The sequence below is a fragment of the Rhamphochromis longiceps genome, linkage group LG15 (genome assembly GCF_057381845.1).
Source record: "Rhamphochromis longiceps isolate RC_006_pf linkage group LG15, R_longiceps_female_GT1.1, whole genome shotgun sequence".
In the NCBI taxonomy this organism is placed as follows: domain Eukaryota; kingdom Metazoa; phylum Chordata; class Actinopteri; order Cichliformes; family Cichlidae; genus Rhamphochromis; species Rhamphochromis longiceps.
Window position 1 is genome coordinate 28927590 of NC_140571.1, and position 15178 is coordinate 28942767.

The 15178-nt window shown below is 44.1% G+C and overlaps 1 protein-coding gene across 1 annotated transcript in view; it reads left to right on the forward strand.

Annotated features, from left to right (window-relative positions):
* The window catches only part of LOC146652879 (tumor necrosis factor alpha-induced protein 2-like), a 64509-nt gene that overhangs the window by 45407 nt on the left and 3924 nt on the right, over positions 1-15178 (forward strand). The window contains exon 12 of the mRNA XM_085382797.1: positions 4219-4343. Within this exon, the coding sequence (XP_085238923.1) occupies positions 4219-4343 (125 nt within the window). The remainder of the gene's footprint in view (positions 1-4218; positions 4344-15178) is intronic.

Sequence of the window (15178 nt, forward strand, 5' to 3'; positions counted from 1 at the left end):
AAGAAACTTAAAGTCCAGATGCTTTTTAGGCCAAGAAGTAAAATTATTAACAAGATAATCAACCTCTGTTGGAGTAGCGTTCAGGTAGGTATTCTGTGCTGGTACAGAAGATGATAACAGTGGGGTTAATAAATTTGGCCAGATTTCTAGAAATGAAATCTGCTCCACCAAAAGTGTGATGCATGCTGTGTCACGGTCGGACGGTCCTCCCCGGACGACCCTGCTTGTCTATGTATGTGTGTGTGAGTGTGTGTGTTCGCTTCTCCCTCTCTCTCCCCGGTCCTCAAAGCTGTGTTTACGGATGTGCGCGCTGTAGGGAAGGCGTGACCTGGCGACTTTCGTCATCAAAGGTCCCTTCTCGCTGTCGCAGGCCCACCAGCGTCTGATTACCTGGCCAGCTGTTGGCAATCATCCTTCTTTGCCATTCGGAGGTATTTAACCTGGGCTTGCGGCGATAGTCACGTGGGATTATTACTCCAAACTGGTAGAATCTTTGCGAGAAGTGTGCTTTTGTTATTCGGCTAGCGAGTTTGCTAATTGTGGATTTTGTGGATTTCCTTCTTCCTCCAGGAGAGTTGGGTGGAGAAGCAAGTTGGGGAGCACACGCACTCACGGAGCCTCTGCATGGAGCACACGGGGAGCAAAGGACGAGCCCTGTTTGGAGATTGCACTTTTTTTATTGTATTGTTGGACTTACCTGTTTTTCTCACTCTCGAGGGTTGAACAAGATTACAGTTAAAAATAAATATCCTCTCCTTCTGCTTGCCTCAGCATTCGAACTGTTACAGGGGCCGGTCATGTTCACAGGGCTCTAGACTAACTTTTTGCCATGGTTGCACCACATCGCTTAACACCGCAGTTTTACATGTGCACTTTTTTTTGGGGGGGGGGGGGGAATTGCTGTCCATACAGACAATATTCATTTGTAAATGATTAACTAACAATCTTGTGCTTAAAGTGGTTTGGCACTCTTTGGCAATATTGTAGAAAATGTTAAACTTAATCATCATCTCGGCCTCCTCTGATGACCTGTTTGCTGCTGCCTGCTGCTGAAAGGCAGTGGGGAGAGGGAACACTTGGGCAGTGCATTTATTGCAGCATATAATGTGTTTTCTGGATACACCGTGCTTTTTCAGTGTTCAAAGATTAATGGCTCCGTGTCAGAGCACTGCCTATGAATTTCAGATGGATCAGGCCTTAACTTAACAAAAAAGTTATCAATAGTTCTTTTCATCTTTTCTCATTACCCACAGCTACATCCACTTCTGTTGGGCCTACTCACTAGGGCTGGGTATCATCACTGATTTCTATAATCCATTCGATTACAGTTCTCAAAGTCCTGATTCAATTCAATTTTGCTTTCGGTCTTACTAATGCCCCTGTTGTCTTCCAGGCCTTGATCAATGATGTGCTCAGAGACTTTATTAACCATTTTGTTTTCATGTATCTGGATGACTTTCTGATCTTTTTCAGGACCCGGAGAGTGCACATCAACCATGTACATCTGGTCCTACATCGCCTGTTGGAGAATCGCCTCTTTGTTAAGGCAGAAAAGTCTGAGTTCCATGTTCAAACGTTTTTTTTTTTCTGGTATTCATTGTCTGCTCGCAAACAGGGGCGTTTGCGAGCAGATGCGGCCAAGGTCAAAGCCGTAGTGGAATGGCCAATTCCCAAAACCTGCAGGGAGCTGCAGAGATTCTTAGGCTTCGCCAATTTCTACCCCCGCTTCATCTGGGATTTCAGCAAGGTAGCCCTTCCTCTAACCAACCTCACTTCTCCTAAGTTGTCTTTCCAGTGGTCTCCCACAGCCCAGCAAGCGTTCAATCGGCTCAAGCACCTGTTCTCTTCAGCTCTGGTCCTTGTCCAGGTGTACCTCAGCTGGCCCCTTTATCATGGAGGTGGACACGTCCGACTCGGGCGTGGGGGCGGTTCTCTCCCAACTGATTGAAGGCAAGCTACATTTCTGTGCTTTTTTTCTCCCGTAGGCTGTCTCAGGTTGAGAGGAATTATGATGTGGGTGATCAGGAGTAGCTCGCCATCAAGTTGGCTCTCAAGGAATGGCAGCATTGGTTGGAGGGCAGTGAGCAGCCTTTCGTGGTGTGGACAAACCATAAAAATCTGGCATACCTCCAGGCAGCCAAGCGCCTCAATGCCCAACAAGCCAGGTGGGTCTTGTTTTTCACACATTTTCACTTCTCCATTACCTAGAGGCCCGGCTCAAGGAACACTAAGCCTGATGCGTTGTTGGTGGCCCTCTCTCATTCTTGATGTCCAGAACTATGTTTCGGTTTGCCCAGTGTGCGACCTCCAACTCACCTGCCTCTGGCCTCCTGTGACTGTTGCCCACTCCTAAACGCACTTGGTCCATTATTGACCGTTTTTCCAAGGCCACCCACTTCATTGCTCTGCCCAAGCTCCCTTCTGCCCTGGAGATGGCCCAGTTACTAATGCAATACGTGTTCCGGTTCCACGGCATACCCCAGGACATAGTTTCTGACCAAGGCCCTCATTTTACCTCGCAGGTCTGAAAAGAGTTCTGTTTGGAGTTGGGAGCTCAGGTCAGCTTGTCCTCCGGGTTCCATCCCCAAACTAATGGTCACACTGAAAGGGCAAACCAAGAAATGGAGACCACGCTGCGCTGCGTTGCTTCATCTAACCAGTCGACCTGGAGCAACCAATTGGCCTGGGTGGAGTACGCCCACAACGCAAGCACCTCATCGGCAACCGGACTCTTGCCCTTCGAGGCATCGCTGGGGTACCAACCTCCCCTCCTCTCTAGCTCTGAGGGAGAGTTGGCAGTTCCCTCTGTAAAGCACCACCTGAGATGCTGTCGTCGGGTCTGGCGGGCCACCCGAGCAGCGCTCCTGAGAACGGCCGAGCGTAACAAGGCACTGGCGGATCGCCGTCGCAACCCTGACCCAGACTACCAGGTCGGCCAGCAAGTGTGGCTCTCCAGCAGACACATTCCCCTTTGGACTGGGTCCAAGAAACTGGCCCCTCGGTCTCTGGGCCCCTTCTCTATCCAGGAGTTCCTGAACCGGGTGACGGTCCAGCTGGCCCTGCCGCCCGCTATGAAAGTACATAACGTCTTCCATGTTTCTCAGATTAGGCCCGTACGGACTAGCCGTTTGTGCCTGCCCTCCGGGTTATCGACAGCACCCCGCCATGCTCCATTACTCGCATAATGGATGCCAGGCGTCGCAGTAGGGGCTTTCAGTTTTTGGTGGATTGGGAAGGGTATGGTCCGGAAGAACGTTCTTGGGTGCCGCGGTCCGCAATTCTCGATAATCGCATGATGAAAGAATTCAGCTGCAGGCATCCAGACAAGTACAGCAGGTCTCCCGGAGGCTCCCGTTAGAGGGGGGGAACTGTCACGGTCAGACAGTCCTCCCCGGATGACCCTGCTTGTCTATGTATGTGTGTGTGTGTTCACTTCTCCCTCTCTCTCCCCTGTCCTCGAAGCTGTGTTTACGGAAGTGCGCGCTGTAGGGAAGGCGTGACCTGGTGACTTTCATCATTGAAAGTCCCTTCTCGCTGTCACAGGCCCACCTGCATCTGATTACCTGGCCAGCTGTTGGCAATCATCCTTCTTTGCCAGTCGGAGGTATTTAACCTGGGCTAGTGGCAACAGTCGATGTGGGATTATTACTCCAAACTAGTAGAGTATTTGCGAGAAGTGTGCTTTTGTTATTCGGCTAGCGAGTTTGCTAATTGTGGATTTTGTGGATTTCCTTCTTCCTCCAGGAGAGTTGGGTGGAGAATCGAGTTGGGGAGCACACACACTCACGGAGCCTCTGCACGGAGCACATGGGGAGCAAAGGACGAGCCCTGTTTGGAGATTGCACTTTTGTATTGTATTGCTGGACTTACCTGTTTTTCTCACTGTAAATAAATGCACTGTTTTGCTGTTGAATAGAACCGCGCCTGGATCCTCTTTTCCGTGACATGCTGTCCCCAAAACGTTTCCCAATTATCTATATAGGCCACATCGTTTGTTGGACAGGTCTACTGTGAACATCACTGGATCAGAATAATTCATTTATGTGCAAAACAGATAAAGTAGGAGGATACATTGGTGTAACAAGGACAAACAAAAAGGAAGCCACTGGATTGTTGAGTAAGGACAATGAGAGATGACGTGCATACTGTGACATTTAGAGTCAAGGCAGTTTTTTCTTGCAGTACTGAGAGAACTGACAGTGCATTGTTTTACCTCAGGGCTGCAGCAAGGCCTCGTGGCTCTGCGAGATAGTATGCAAACTTGCAGAGATCCTCCGTCTGCAGGATCCTGCCAGCATTCAGCTGGAACTCGTCACTCTGGCCCGGAACTTCCCCGACCTCAGGTACAACACAATTAATCAAAATACACATTAAAGTATGTCACAAAGCACTTCAGTCTAGGGATGGGTATCGTTTAGGTTTTATCCGATACCGGTTCCAAACTGGTACTTCTGAAACGATGCCGGTGCTCAAACCGGTGCTTAAAGAATGGAGAACACAAACTTTGTCCAAAAACCTCTCATGTTTAGCTGTTTTTTTGTAAAGAAATAACAATGTTAGCCTTTTCTGCAGCTATAGGGCATATATGGTATCACTCTTGGCTGGAAGAAGTGCTTAAACAATGGAAAAAACACAAACTCTGTCCAAAAACCTCTCATGTTTAGCTGTTTTCCCACTTTCTTTGGTCATTTTAGCCTTTTTGGCCAGGGTGAAGGGAGCATCTGACATCAAACAAGAAGATGGCTGCATGTAGCTACGACGGTGTTTGCTAGTTCACCTTACATGCATTAATTTAATAACGTGGTTAGCGTACTCAACGTAAATTACACACAAACAACATTAAGCTACTCACGCAGAGAAGAACGGCTGCTGCTGCCATCATCATCCGTCATCATTTCTGCTACACTGGCAGGGCTAGGGGCCAGGACTCTCCTCTTCGGGTTCTTGGGGGATGTTGCTAACTCGGTGCATTTCTCGGCTTTTAAAAAAACCGCTATGTGTCACCAGATTGGTCGTCAGATTCAAGGTGTTACCTCCTTTGCACAGTATCACCTTAAAGCACTTGTTGCAGGCTGCTGAGTTTGCATCTTTTGCTGTGAAGTACAGCCAGACTTTTGACCGCTTTGCCTTGGGCATTTTTAATCTGTAGCTCTAAAAGAATGTAAGTACCTGGGCCCGCCTACTATCCTTGCAAAGGTAAAATGATTGGCTAGAATCCAAGGTGTATGACATCTCAGGGGAAAAAAAGCACCGAAATGCACACTGCTTTTCGGTCTGGTTACTACTTCAGACTACTTTAAAGTATCTCAAACTATGTCAGAAAATACTTTAAAGTACTTTGTAATTTGAAAGTACTTTGACATCGTTAACAGGCAGATTCTTCCTGTTAGCAAACGGTGAAATGATGACAAACGCTGATTTGTTCTAGTGATGATAGTACTCAGAGATGTTGAGCTGAACGTGATGTTTGACTGGTTCATTGTGTTGTGTCTGAGTCCCTACTCATTCAGACTGTCACTCATCTAATCAGGCGGCTGCTGGTGATGTCACCTGGTTAACATTTGGGTCATGTTGTTTCATGTTCTTTCCTGATGAATGAAGCTGAGTGGAAGAAAACAACTGAGCGAGCAGCCAAAGCTTTCTTCACTCATTTGTCCAAACACAGAGATTATAAAAACGAAGTCCGCCGACACGTTTAATGAAATAACGAGGAGCAGGGAGCATGAGATGAGGATTAGAACCATCAATAGAGCTTTCAATGCGGGGTTCAGTTTCCCTGCTTTAATCTTTGATCCGGTGGGAGGTCCTGCTGGGTCCCCTTCATGCTCACAGCTTATGTAAGGCCTCAGCCTGCAGACCTTCCTCTGAGTCTGCACACATCACGCTGGCCGAGTTTCCCCTGATCCATCACACCGACTCCCTCCCCGTCCTTTGTGATCCCCACATAAGGGCAGAGCAGCAGCAATTTGTGTGCATGAAATCTCTTTTGTCTGTTTTACATCAGGAATATTTCAGAGCTATTTAGTAAACATCAGATGAAACATTCGTCTCTGTATCAGGACTTTATCTGTCAACCATTGTGATCACTTTCTGTTCTCTTTCATTTCTACAACACTGTGAAAATAAAACCTCAGTGACTGAAAACAGCAGACAGGAAAGATGTTCTCATGTCAGATGGTGGGTGCAACTAGGTGGGGTTCATGTATCACAGGTGTGTAACATGAGTGGAAAAATACTGACTGTCTGACTAGGCTTCCTCTGCTTTATTCCTCTGAACTGTATTTAGGCTTAAAGTTTGCATTATTAGGGGCGTGGCGCGTGACTAACAGGTGGATGGCGACAGAGGTGGCTGTAGCTGCTAGTTTTCTGCTAGCTTCACCTGAACTGGACCTCTGGATCATGTTTGTGCTGTTGGAGCCTTTTGTGTCACGGCTGAGGAGGCGAGCCGTGTGGTGTGGAGGAAGGAGGACCCAAGATGCAAGCAGTGGATGAAAATGCTAGTGAAGTTTAATTACAAGGTGTTGTAGTGGCAAACGTACGGTGGCTGGGAAGTGCAAAGCGAGACAAATTAAAAATCCGTAACAAATTAAAAAACCACAACAAATTAAAAAACCACAACAAATTAAAAAACCGCAACAAATTAAAAATCCACAACAAATTAAAAATCCACAACAAATTAAAAAACCGCAACAAATTAAAAATCCGCAACAAATTAAAAAACCACAACAAATTAAAAAACGGCAACAAATTAAAAATCCTTGACGGAAAGGGATTGTCTGAAATACCGGAAGTGACACAACGATTAGCCTAATAGGGCTTTTGGAGAGTGATGTCACGAGAGGTGGCGTGGCCAGGATTTTGGGTTGAGGTGCCATGTTTCTGGGCCGAACAAAGCGCTAGCGAAAGAGGAGCGAAAGTACACGGATAACACCAGCTATGGTTCGTACTTGCTGTGCGGTCGGTTGTAAAGTTAGATCACACGACCGGCAAGGGAATAAGGTTGAAAATGGTTTATATTTTCATTCTTTCCCAGTCCAGGCAGGGCTGGACTGGGACAAAAAATCGGCCTGGGCATTTTGACTAGAGCTACTCCAAAGATGTGACGTCATTCAGGGGTAAAACCGCAAAGGATTCTGGGAACTTGTGGCAAGAGGTACTAGCGCATGCAGGCTTTCAATTGAACTCAGTTACACAGCGATAAAAAGAAACACAAAAAATGGCAAGAAGCTGTTGTATTATTAACTGCAATAGCTGGTGTTGTGCCAAAAAGTGATTTCCGGTATTTGCCAAAACCTGATTGCTCATATTTAAATTGCTATAAGTAACTTGTTGGGCTATAATATGTGAAACATATGTCAAATGCATCCCTCATGGATGACATAAAGTCATCTCTCCATCTCCATCTCTCTCTCCTGCTCTTTTCTTTCTCTCTCTTGCTCCATCTCTCTCTGTAGCTCTTCTGTCTCCTCTGTCACAGACTTCTCCACTTTTGATGATAAATCAGCCTGGTGCAACATGTAAGGATTGGCACAATTGGTTAAGATTTTGAGGAGTTTGAGAAACTAACCTTAAGCATAAAATAAAATTTATAATCAGTAACTTCATAGCACCCGCCCAGCAGTATACAAACTCCGTCATGCTAGCTAGTACGCAGTACCAGTTATTCTAAGCGACTGTAAAAAGTCAGCACAACGAAAACAAACTACAACTAAACTTGGTTTATATCTGACACAGATAGACAGCAGGTCATAACTTCTTACCTGAAGTTCAGTTCCTCTGCCACTGTGACCGGCGGCCGCCTCGGGTCTCTCCTCCTCTTGCCTCCCCTTTCCCTTTTTTTTTTTTTTTTTTTTGTGTCCCGTTTGGATCTATAGCCATCAGAATTGTTGTCTTAAGGCCAAGAAAGATGCCAAGCGGATTTATTTTACCAAGTGGATCATCATGGCTTTGCCATATTGGTCCATTTGATTGACCTTTATTATAATTATGAATTTATTTTATTTTCAGTTGCTACAAACGGGACAGACATGACTGGGGGATAGGACAGGGAGAAAGAATGAAAGAAAGAGAGGGAGAGAAAGAAAACCAAAGGGGAGAAGAGACGGTGAGAAGGGGGGGAAGAAAGAAAAAAAAAACACCTGGGTCACCTGTATGGAGAAAAAAAACAGAAGAGAAAGCAAACAACAAAGAGCAACATAATAAAAAAAAACAGCACCATCACAATAAACTAGCAAGCAGTAGATATCAGTAGATACTAAATAATAAACGATATTGTGCAGCACGCAAGATAGACAGCGTACAATGTGCTTTGAGGCAGCAGCCAAGAAAGCTGTAGTCCGCGTCTGTGAATACCCGTGTGTACACCTGTGTGCATACCTGTGTGGATCAGCATGCTTGCATTCCAAAGGTTTCTCCATGTAACGATCTGCTAGGGAGTGTGGGGAGCCACAGCCGCGTCCTCCAGGGTATGAAGCAGGTATGGAGGAGATCAAAACTCCAGACATCCAGAGGCCCCCAGAACACAAGAGACCAAGGAAGACCAACAGAGGGGCAGCCGCGCCACTGTCCCAGTAAGAGCTGAGGAGAGTCCCAGATGAGGGCTCACTCAGCAGCCGCGGAGCAGAAGCCAGGGGGAGTTGCAGTGACGCGCCCGTGAGCTCCGCCGGCAGCCAGCTGTGCCTGAGTGACCGAGCCCCAGGCCGAGAGGCCGGGGGCACCCCACCTCCGAAGTGGCCCAAGCGAGCCCCAGGCTCCAGGCCCCGATAAGCGGCCGCCAAGGAGTGAGCCGGTGTGTACCCGGATGCCCACCCCCAGACACAAAGAACCACCAACGCACCGACACCTGAGGGAGTCCGCCACTGGCAGGGGAAGTGGTGGTGGGTGGAGATAGGCCTCCAAACCTTGGAGGGCCTGAGATGTCCCCAGAGAGGTGGCGTCTGATACCCAACCTGACATATAGACACAGACATACAGGCACACACAGACACAAACATCCATTCCCACCCTCATGCTCTCATATGCACTTACTCCACACTCAACCAACGTGGAGACAGACATAAAGAGACGCTGTACACACAATCACACTCCCCAAGCGTACTCTACGAACCGGGTCTAGGTACCCTTGCCCCTGTACCTATCCACCTGCTGGCCTGCACCACTTGCTGATGTTGCTAAATCTGTGGAAGCTATGCCATAGCTACCGCCAAACAATTCAGTTATTTTTACACATTTGGCAGCGTCTGCCAGGCAAATGCCCGGTATGCCCAATGGCCAGTCCAGCTATGCTCCCAGGTGGGGAAAGAATGAAAATATAAACCATTTTCAACCTTATTCCCTTGCCGGTCGTGTGATCTAACTTTACAACCGACCGCACAGCAAGTACGAACCATAGCTGGTGTTATCCGTGTACTTTCGCTCCTCTTTCGCTGGCACTTTGTTCGGCCCAGAAACATGGCGCCTCAACCAAAAATCCTGGCCACGCCACCTCTCGTGACATCACTCTCCAAAAGCCCTATTAGGCTAATCGTTGTGTCACTTCCGGTATTTCAGACAATCCCTTTCCGTCAAGGATTTTTAATTTGTTGCGGATTTTTAATTTGTTGCGGTTTTTTAATTTGTTGTGGATTTTTAATTTGTTGTGTTTTTTAATTTGTTGCGGATTTTTAATTTGTTGCGGTTTTTTAATTTGTTGTGGATTTTTAATTTGTTGTGTTTTTTTAATATGTTGCGGTTTTTTAATTTGTTACGGATTTTTAATTTGTTGCGGTTTTTTAATTTGTTGTGGATTTTTAATTTGTTGCGGTTTTTTAATTTGTTGTGGTTTTTTAATTTGTTGTGAATTTTTAATTTGTTGTGTTTTTTTTAATATGTTGCGGTTTTTTAATTTGTTACGGATTTTTAATTTGTTGCGGTTTTTTAATTTGTTGTGGCTTTTTAATTTGTTGCGGTTTTTTAATTTGTTGTGGATTTTTAATTTGTTGTGGATTTTTAATTTGTTGTGTTTTTTTAATTTGTTGCGGTTTTTTAATTTGTTTTGGATTTTTAATTTGATGTGTTTTTTTTTAATATGTTGCGGTTTTTTAATTTGTTACGGATTTTTAATTTGTTGTGGCTTTTTAATTTGTTGCCATTTTTTTAATTTGTTGTGGATTTTTAATTTGTTGTGGTTTTTTCATTTGTTGCCGATTTTTAATTTGTTGCCGTTTTTTAATTTGTTGCCGTTTTTTTAATTTGTTGTGGATTTTTAATTTGTTGCCGTTTTTTTAATTTGTTGCGCTTTGCACTTCCCAGCTACCGTACAAACGAGCAGTGGGGCATGACAAAATAACTGAAGACACCTAAACTGGGAGAACTAAAATAACAGACCTGGGAGCATACGACAAAGGGCTGAGAGGCAGACAAAGAGCGGGACACCGAGGAACCAGCAACAGGCAGGAGAACACACAGGGCTTAAATACACACACCGGTAATCAGGGGATGAGAGACAGGAGGGCAACACAGCTGGGAGAAATCAGAGCTGACGGGACAGGGGAAACGTAAACTGAACACACTCACATCAGACAGAGACCTTCACAATAAAACAGGAAACTCAGACACGGGGAACCAAACAAGACACAGAACTAAACACACAGATTCACAAACAGACGGGGTGACACCATAGACAGACAGAGACACAGACGCAGACTCAGAGGCAAACCGAATATAACACATAGAACTCAAACAATAATAATCATCATCATAATAAACTAGAAAATGATAATAAACTAAAAGCGCTGGGTCACCGACCCAGGACCATGACTTTTTGTCATTTTTAATAACATCATGTGACCAATATACGGCTGCTGTGAGGTTATTGTGCTAACAGACTGTCCAGGAAGGCTGAGGTCCAGATTTTGCGTTTTATTTGGATGCTACTGATTAGTAGGTATTTGTGTCTGTGATGTAAACAAGCTACCTAGCATTAGCTAATGCTCCACCAGGTTAACCCTCCACCCTCTTGTCCAAATACGATGACTTCCTGTAACACAAACCAACATGGCGGTTCTAATTCATTATTAATGTGCTGAACCTTCAACACATTAACAATTATAAGGTGTCTGCTGAAGTGTTCTTAATGTGTCATTGAGTGGCAAGATGGCGCCTGTGTTTGGCTTTGCCACTGCTGCAGTTTGCTGGATGCAACGATGTAGTTTTTCATTGTCGTCAATCGTCATTTGTAATGTTATTTTTGCTCTTTTGTGTTCTGACTTTGCTTCTGCTGCTTTAATTTGTGATCAGGATACACTGTTAAACATTAAAAATTAAATGGAGCGCTACTGTGACAGCTACAGAAAAAACTTTTCCTCATCCTCTGGTGTGTTCCTTACCTGAGTGCGCGCTACTGTGCACAACCCACAGGACTCCCACCCCTAAGAGACAGAAAGGGGGAATGAGGCCCAGCATCCAGGTGAAGCCGGAGGCTAGCTTCTTGTCTGTGGGGAGACTCCAGGGTGCCTGAAACCAGTTCCTCTCCTGACATTTGGTTGGGATGTTACCCTGCTGCCTGGGACCTGGGCCCCATGGCTCAAAAGCAGTATGCTCACCCTGTGTCTGTCATCCGTTTTCCTTTTTGCTGGTGACAGCTATGTCCGTTCATCGATCACTGTTTCCCCCAGCTCTGGAGTCGCAGTATCGCCCGGCAGGCACACAGGTGTGCATAGGTTTTTAATTCAAGTGCCGCTGCAGTCAGCTGTTGATTTCGCAGATCAACAGTCATCAACTCAGTTCGCCCTGCTTAACGTTTGTTCCATAACTAACAAATAATTTATTCTAAACAGTCTCTTTTTTTAGAGTCTCTAGATTTTATGTATCTGACTGAGACATGGCAGCAAAATAAGGTTTACGTCCACTTGAATAAAATCTGCCCGGCTGGCTGCTCCATCATCGGAACTCCGCGTCTTTTGGGATGTGGTGGAGGCCTTGCTGCTGTTTACCAGGACAGATTCATGTGCAGGCTGATGACCTTGGACTCCTTTTCTTCATTTGAGTCACAGATGATGAAGGTTTGTTCTCTGAAAAACTTTTATTTTATTTTAATCTATCGACCTTCTGGACCTGCTGGGGTCTTTCTAACTGAATTTAACGACCTTCTGACATCCATCATTAAATTGGAGAAGGTTGTAATAGCAGGAGATTAAAACCTTCATATTGATGAAGCATTCTGTAACGCTGCTGCTGAGCTCATTGCTGTCACAGTGTCTTTTAACTTTAGGCAGCATGTTTCTGGTCCCACACATAGAAAGGGCCACATACTGGATCTTGTTTTCTCTCTGGGTTTAAATATACATGATGTATGTGTGGAGGATGTGCATGTGAGTGACCATAGCTACATATTTTTTAATTTGCCATTTTACTTGGATCCTTCACCTCCTCAACTAATGATCCGAAGATGGATTATAAACCAAGATGCTGCTGGAAGGTTCTCTGCTATGTTTGACCCTGGCATGGGTCAAATATGGCAGAAACATTTCTAAACTCAGACTACTGGTGTCAAAGGCAGAACTTGAGATGATTATTCAAGCGTTTATTTTTTCTCATTTGGATTATTGTAATGGTCTTTTTACTTGTATCAACAAATCAGCTTTTGCTTGACTTCAGACTGTACAGAGTGCTGCGGCAAGACTTTTAACTGGCACTAACAAGAGGTCACATATTCCAGTTTTGGATTCTCTTCATTGGTTGCAGGGTTTTAATAGTTTTGCAATTTTCATTAGTTTTTATTTTTATTTAGTTTTGACTTCAGATTTTCAATTTTATATCAGTTTTATTAGTTTTTACCAATTGTTTGCTAGTTTAGTTTTTATTTTTTTGAAAATCCTTAGTTTCAGTTTAGTTTTGATTAGTTTCAGTTATAGTTTTAGTTGTGTTTGCAATAATTAAGTGTAACAAAATCCCAGTTTCATCATATCAGTCATTCTCTTCTGCTTATCCTTGGGTATGTTGCTATTCCAGCTACCATACCCTGCACCCTTGACAGGTCGCCTGTCTGTCGCAGGGCTAACACGCAGAGACAGACAACTCACATTTCCACCTATGGGTTCTTTAAATAAATAAATAAATACATAAATAAATAAAGGCAGATGAACAACCATTGATACCAGACAACTTTAAATTTTATATATTGGCCCCAATGAGACTACTAACTCTTGCTGCACTGGGTGTTCGTAATTTTGGTTCAAGTGAATTGATAAACTTTTTGAAGACAATTGACTCGCACAGTTACGTAGATATCCCAGTCCTGTTGTCTCGGGATGCATCACGCTGCCTTGCCTGGGGTTAGCTTCTGTTTTCTGGGGATGAGGGTTGAGTGTGCTCCCTTACCTTCTCAAGGTAAACTAGGTTAGCCTTCTTGTGTGAGCTTTTCAAGTGCACTTTAAGGTTTGTGGGATTTTTTTCCCTTCTAAAGGGATTTTTTTCCCTTTAGAAATGTCCCTCATAATTTGTCTCTTTCCACTACACCCATCAAACACAGTCATATTCAAAGTAATCCCAAATTGGACTCTGGCGCTTTCTCCCGACTTTTCCTGACATGAGTCTTTGCGTGGACGGAGCAGCAACACAGACGACTCGACTAACGTACTTGCCACCTGCTGGCATAATGAGACGGCAAGAAAAAAAATCTGGAAACTAAACTTCATTTTCACCCTTGACTATTGTATGACACACATACATCAACAAAAACTAAACACATTTTTGCTATAAATTCAGTTAATTTTAGTTAGTTTTGTGAACACTCATTACAGTTTTAGTTAGTTTTCCTTTTTTTGTTTTTATTTTTATTTCCGTTAACGAAAATGTTTTTTCACTTCTACTTTTCGTTATTTCGTTAGTTTTCATTAACGATAATAACCTTGATTGGTATGGAACGCCAGGACTGCCATAATGAATTAATTAAATACACCATTAAATAATTAATTAAATGTGTCAATAATTAATTAAAATTGGAATTAATTGATTAAATAAATAGTTTTGACACATGTAATTAATTAATTATTGACACATTTAATTAATTATTTATGTATTTCACATTTTAATTAATTATTGACACATGTAATTAATTAATTATTGACATATTTAATTAATTATTTATGTATTTCACATTTTAATTAATTATTGACACATTTAATTAATTATTTAATGATATATTTATTTATTTCATTTTGGCAGTCCTGGCGCCTGGCTCTCATCATGAAATAATTTTATCTGTCAGCCTCACCCATTGAACTCAGGGGGCGGGGTTAACGCTGCCCATGCAGCTTCTCTAACATTTGACTGGTTGGCGTCCAAAGTAAGTCAAAACAGGTCGATCCTAGATAATCGATTGCTTGTGTAGACTTGGGGCAGCCAGGTATCCCAGAATGCAGATCAAATCACAGGCAGCAATGGTGGTGGTGTAGTTTTTCTGTCACCAGCTACACTTTTAACAGTGATTTAGCCGCGAATGTCGCGCCGTATGTCTGGTCAGGTTGTCAACATAGAACATGTTTGCAAAAGTGCTCAGATGTTTTCAGAGATTTCACTAGCTCTGCTAACAGTTAGCATGCAGAGCGCACCGAGGGGGTACATTAACCGGTTTGTTTACATATTCCACTCTCCGTGTTCCACATGTTGCATTCGCAGATTCTCATTTTCACCGAACGATCGTCTCTTTCCGCCTGGTCTTGTGTCTCTGTGCTTCTGTAACATAAAGAACGAGCTGACATTTTTCTCACGAAACCAGCGATCAGCTCAACAGACCCTCAGTTTACCTGCATGCATCCTCCTCCTCATCTGTCAGCTGTTTAACACCTGCTGCTAATTCAAGAAACACGCCTACGTTACCTGGTAATAGTCACAGTTTAACTGGGCAGCCGGTGCTCGATATAAAGCAATGTCAGCGCATTTTTCTGCACAAGATAAGTAAATATAGTGTTTTCCCTGAGCGCAGAGCTGCTGGAGCTTGTTTCCTTACAGAGCACTTTATAGGCGAACCAGCTTCATCAGCGGCTGATGTCCAATCACCGGCACACAGCTTTGAAACCTCAGCTGAGTTTTAGCTCTCAGTGGTTAAATGCTGGACTTCATTCACTCAGGTTCTGTCTGTCGGGTCACGTTTACTTCGTTGTTTTATTTACAACTGAGCAAATCGGTTTGGCTGAGG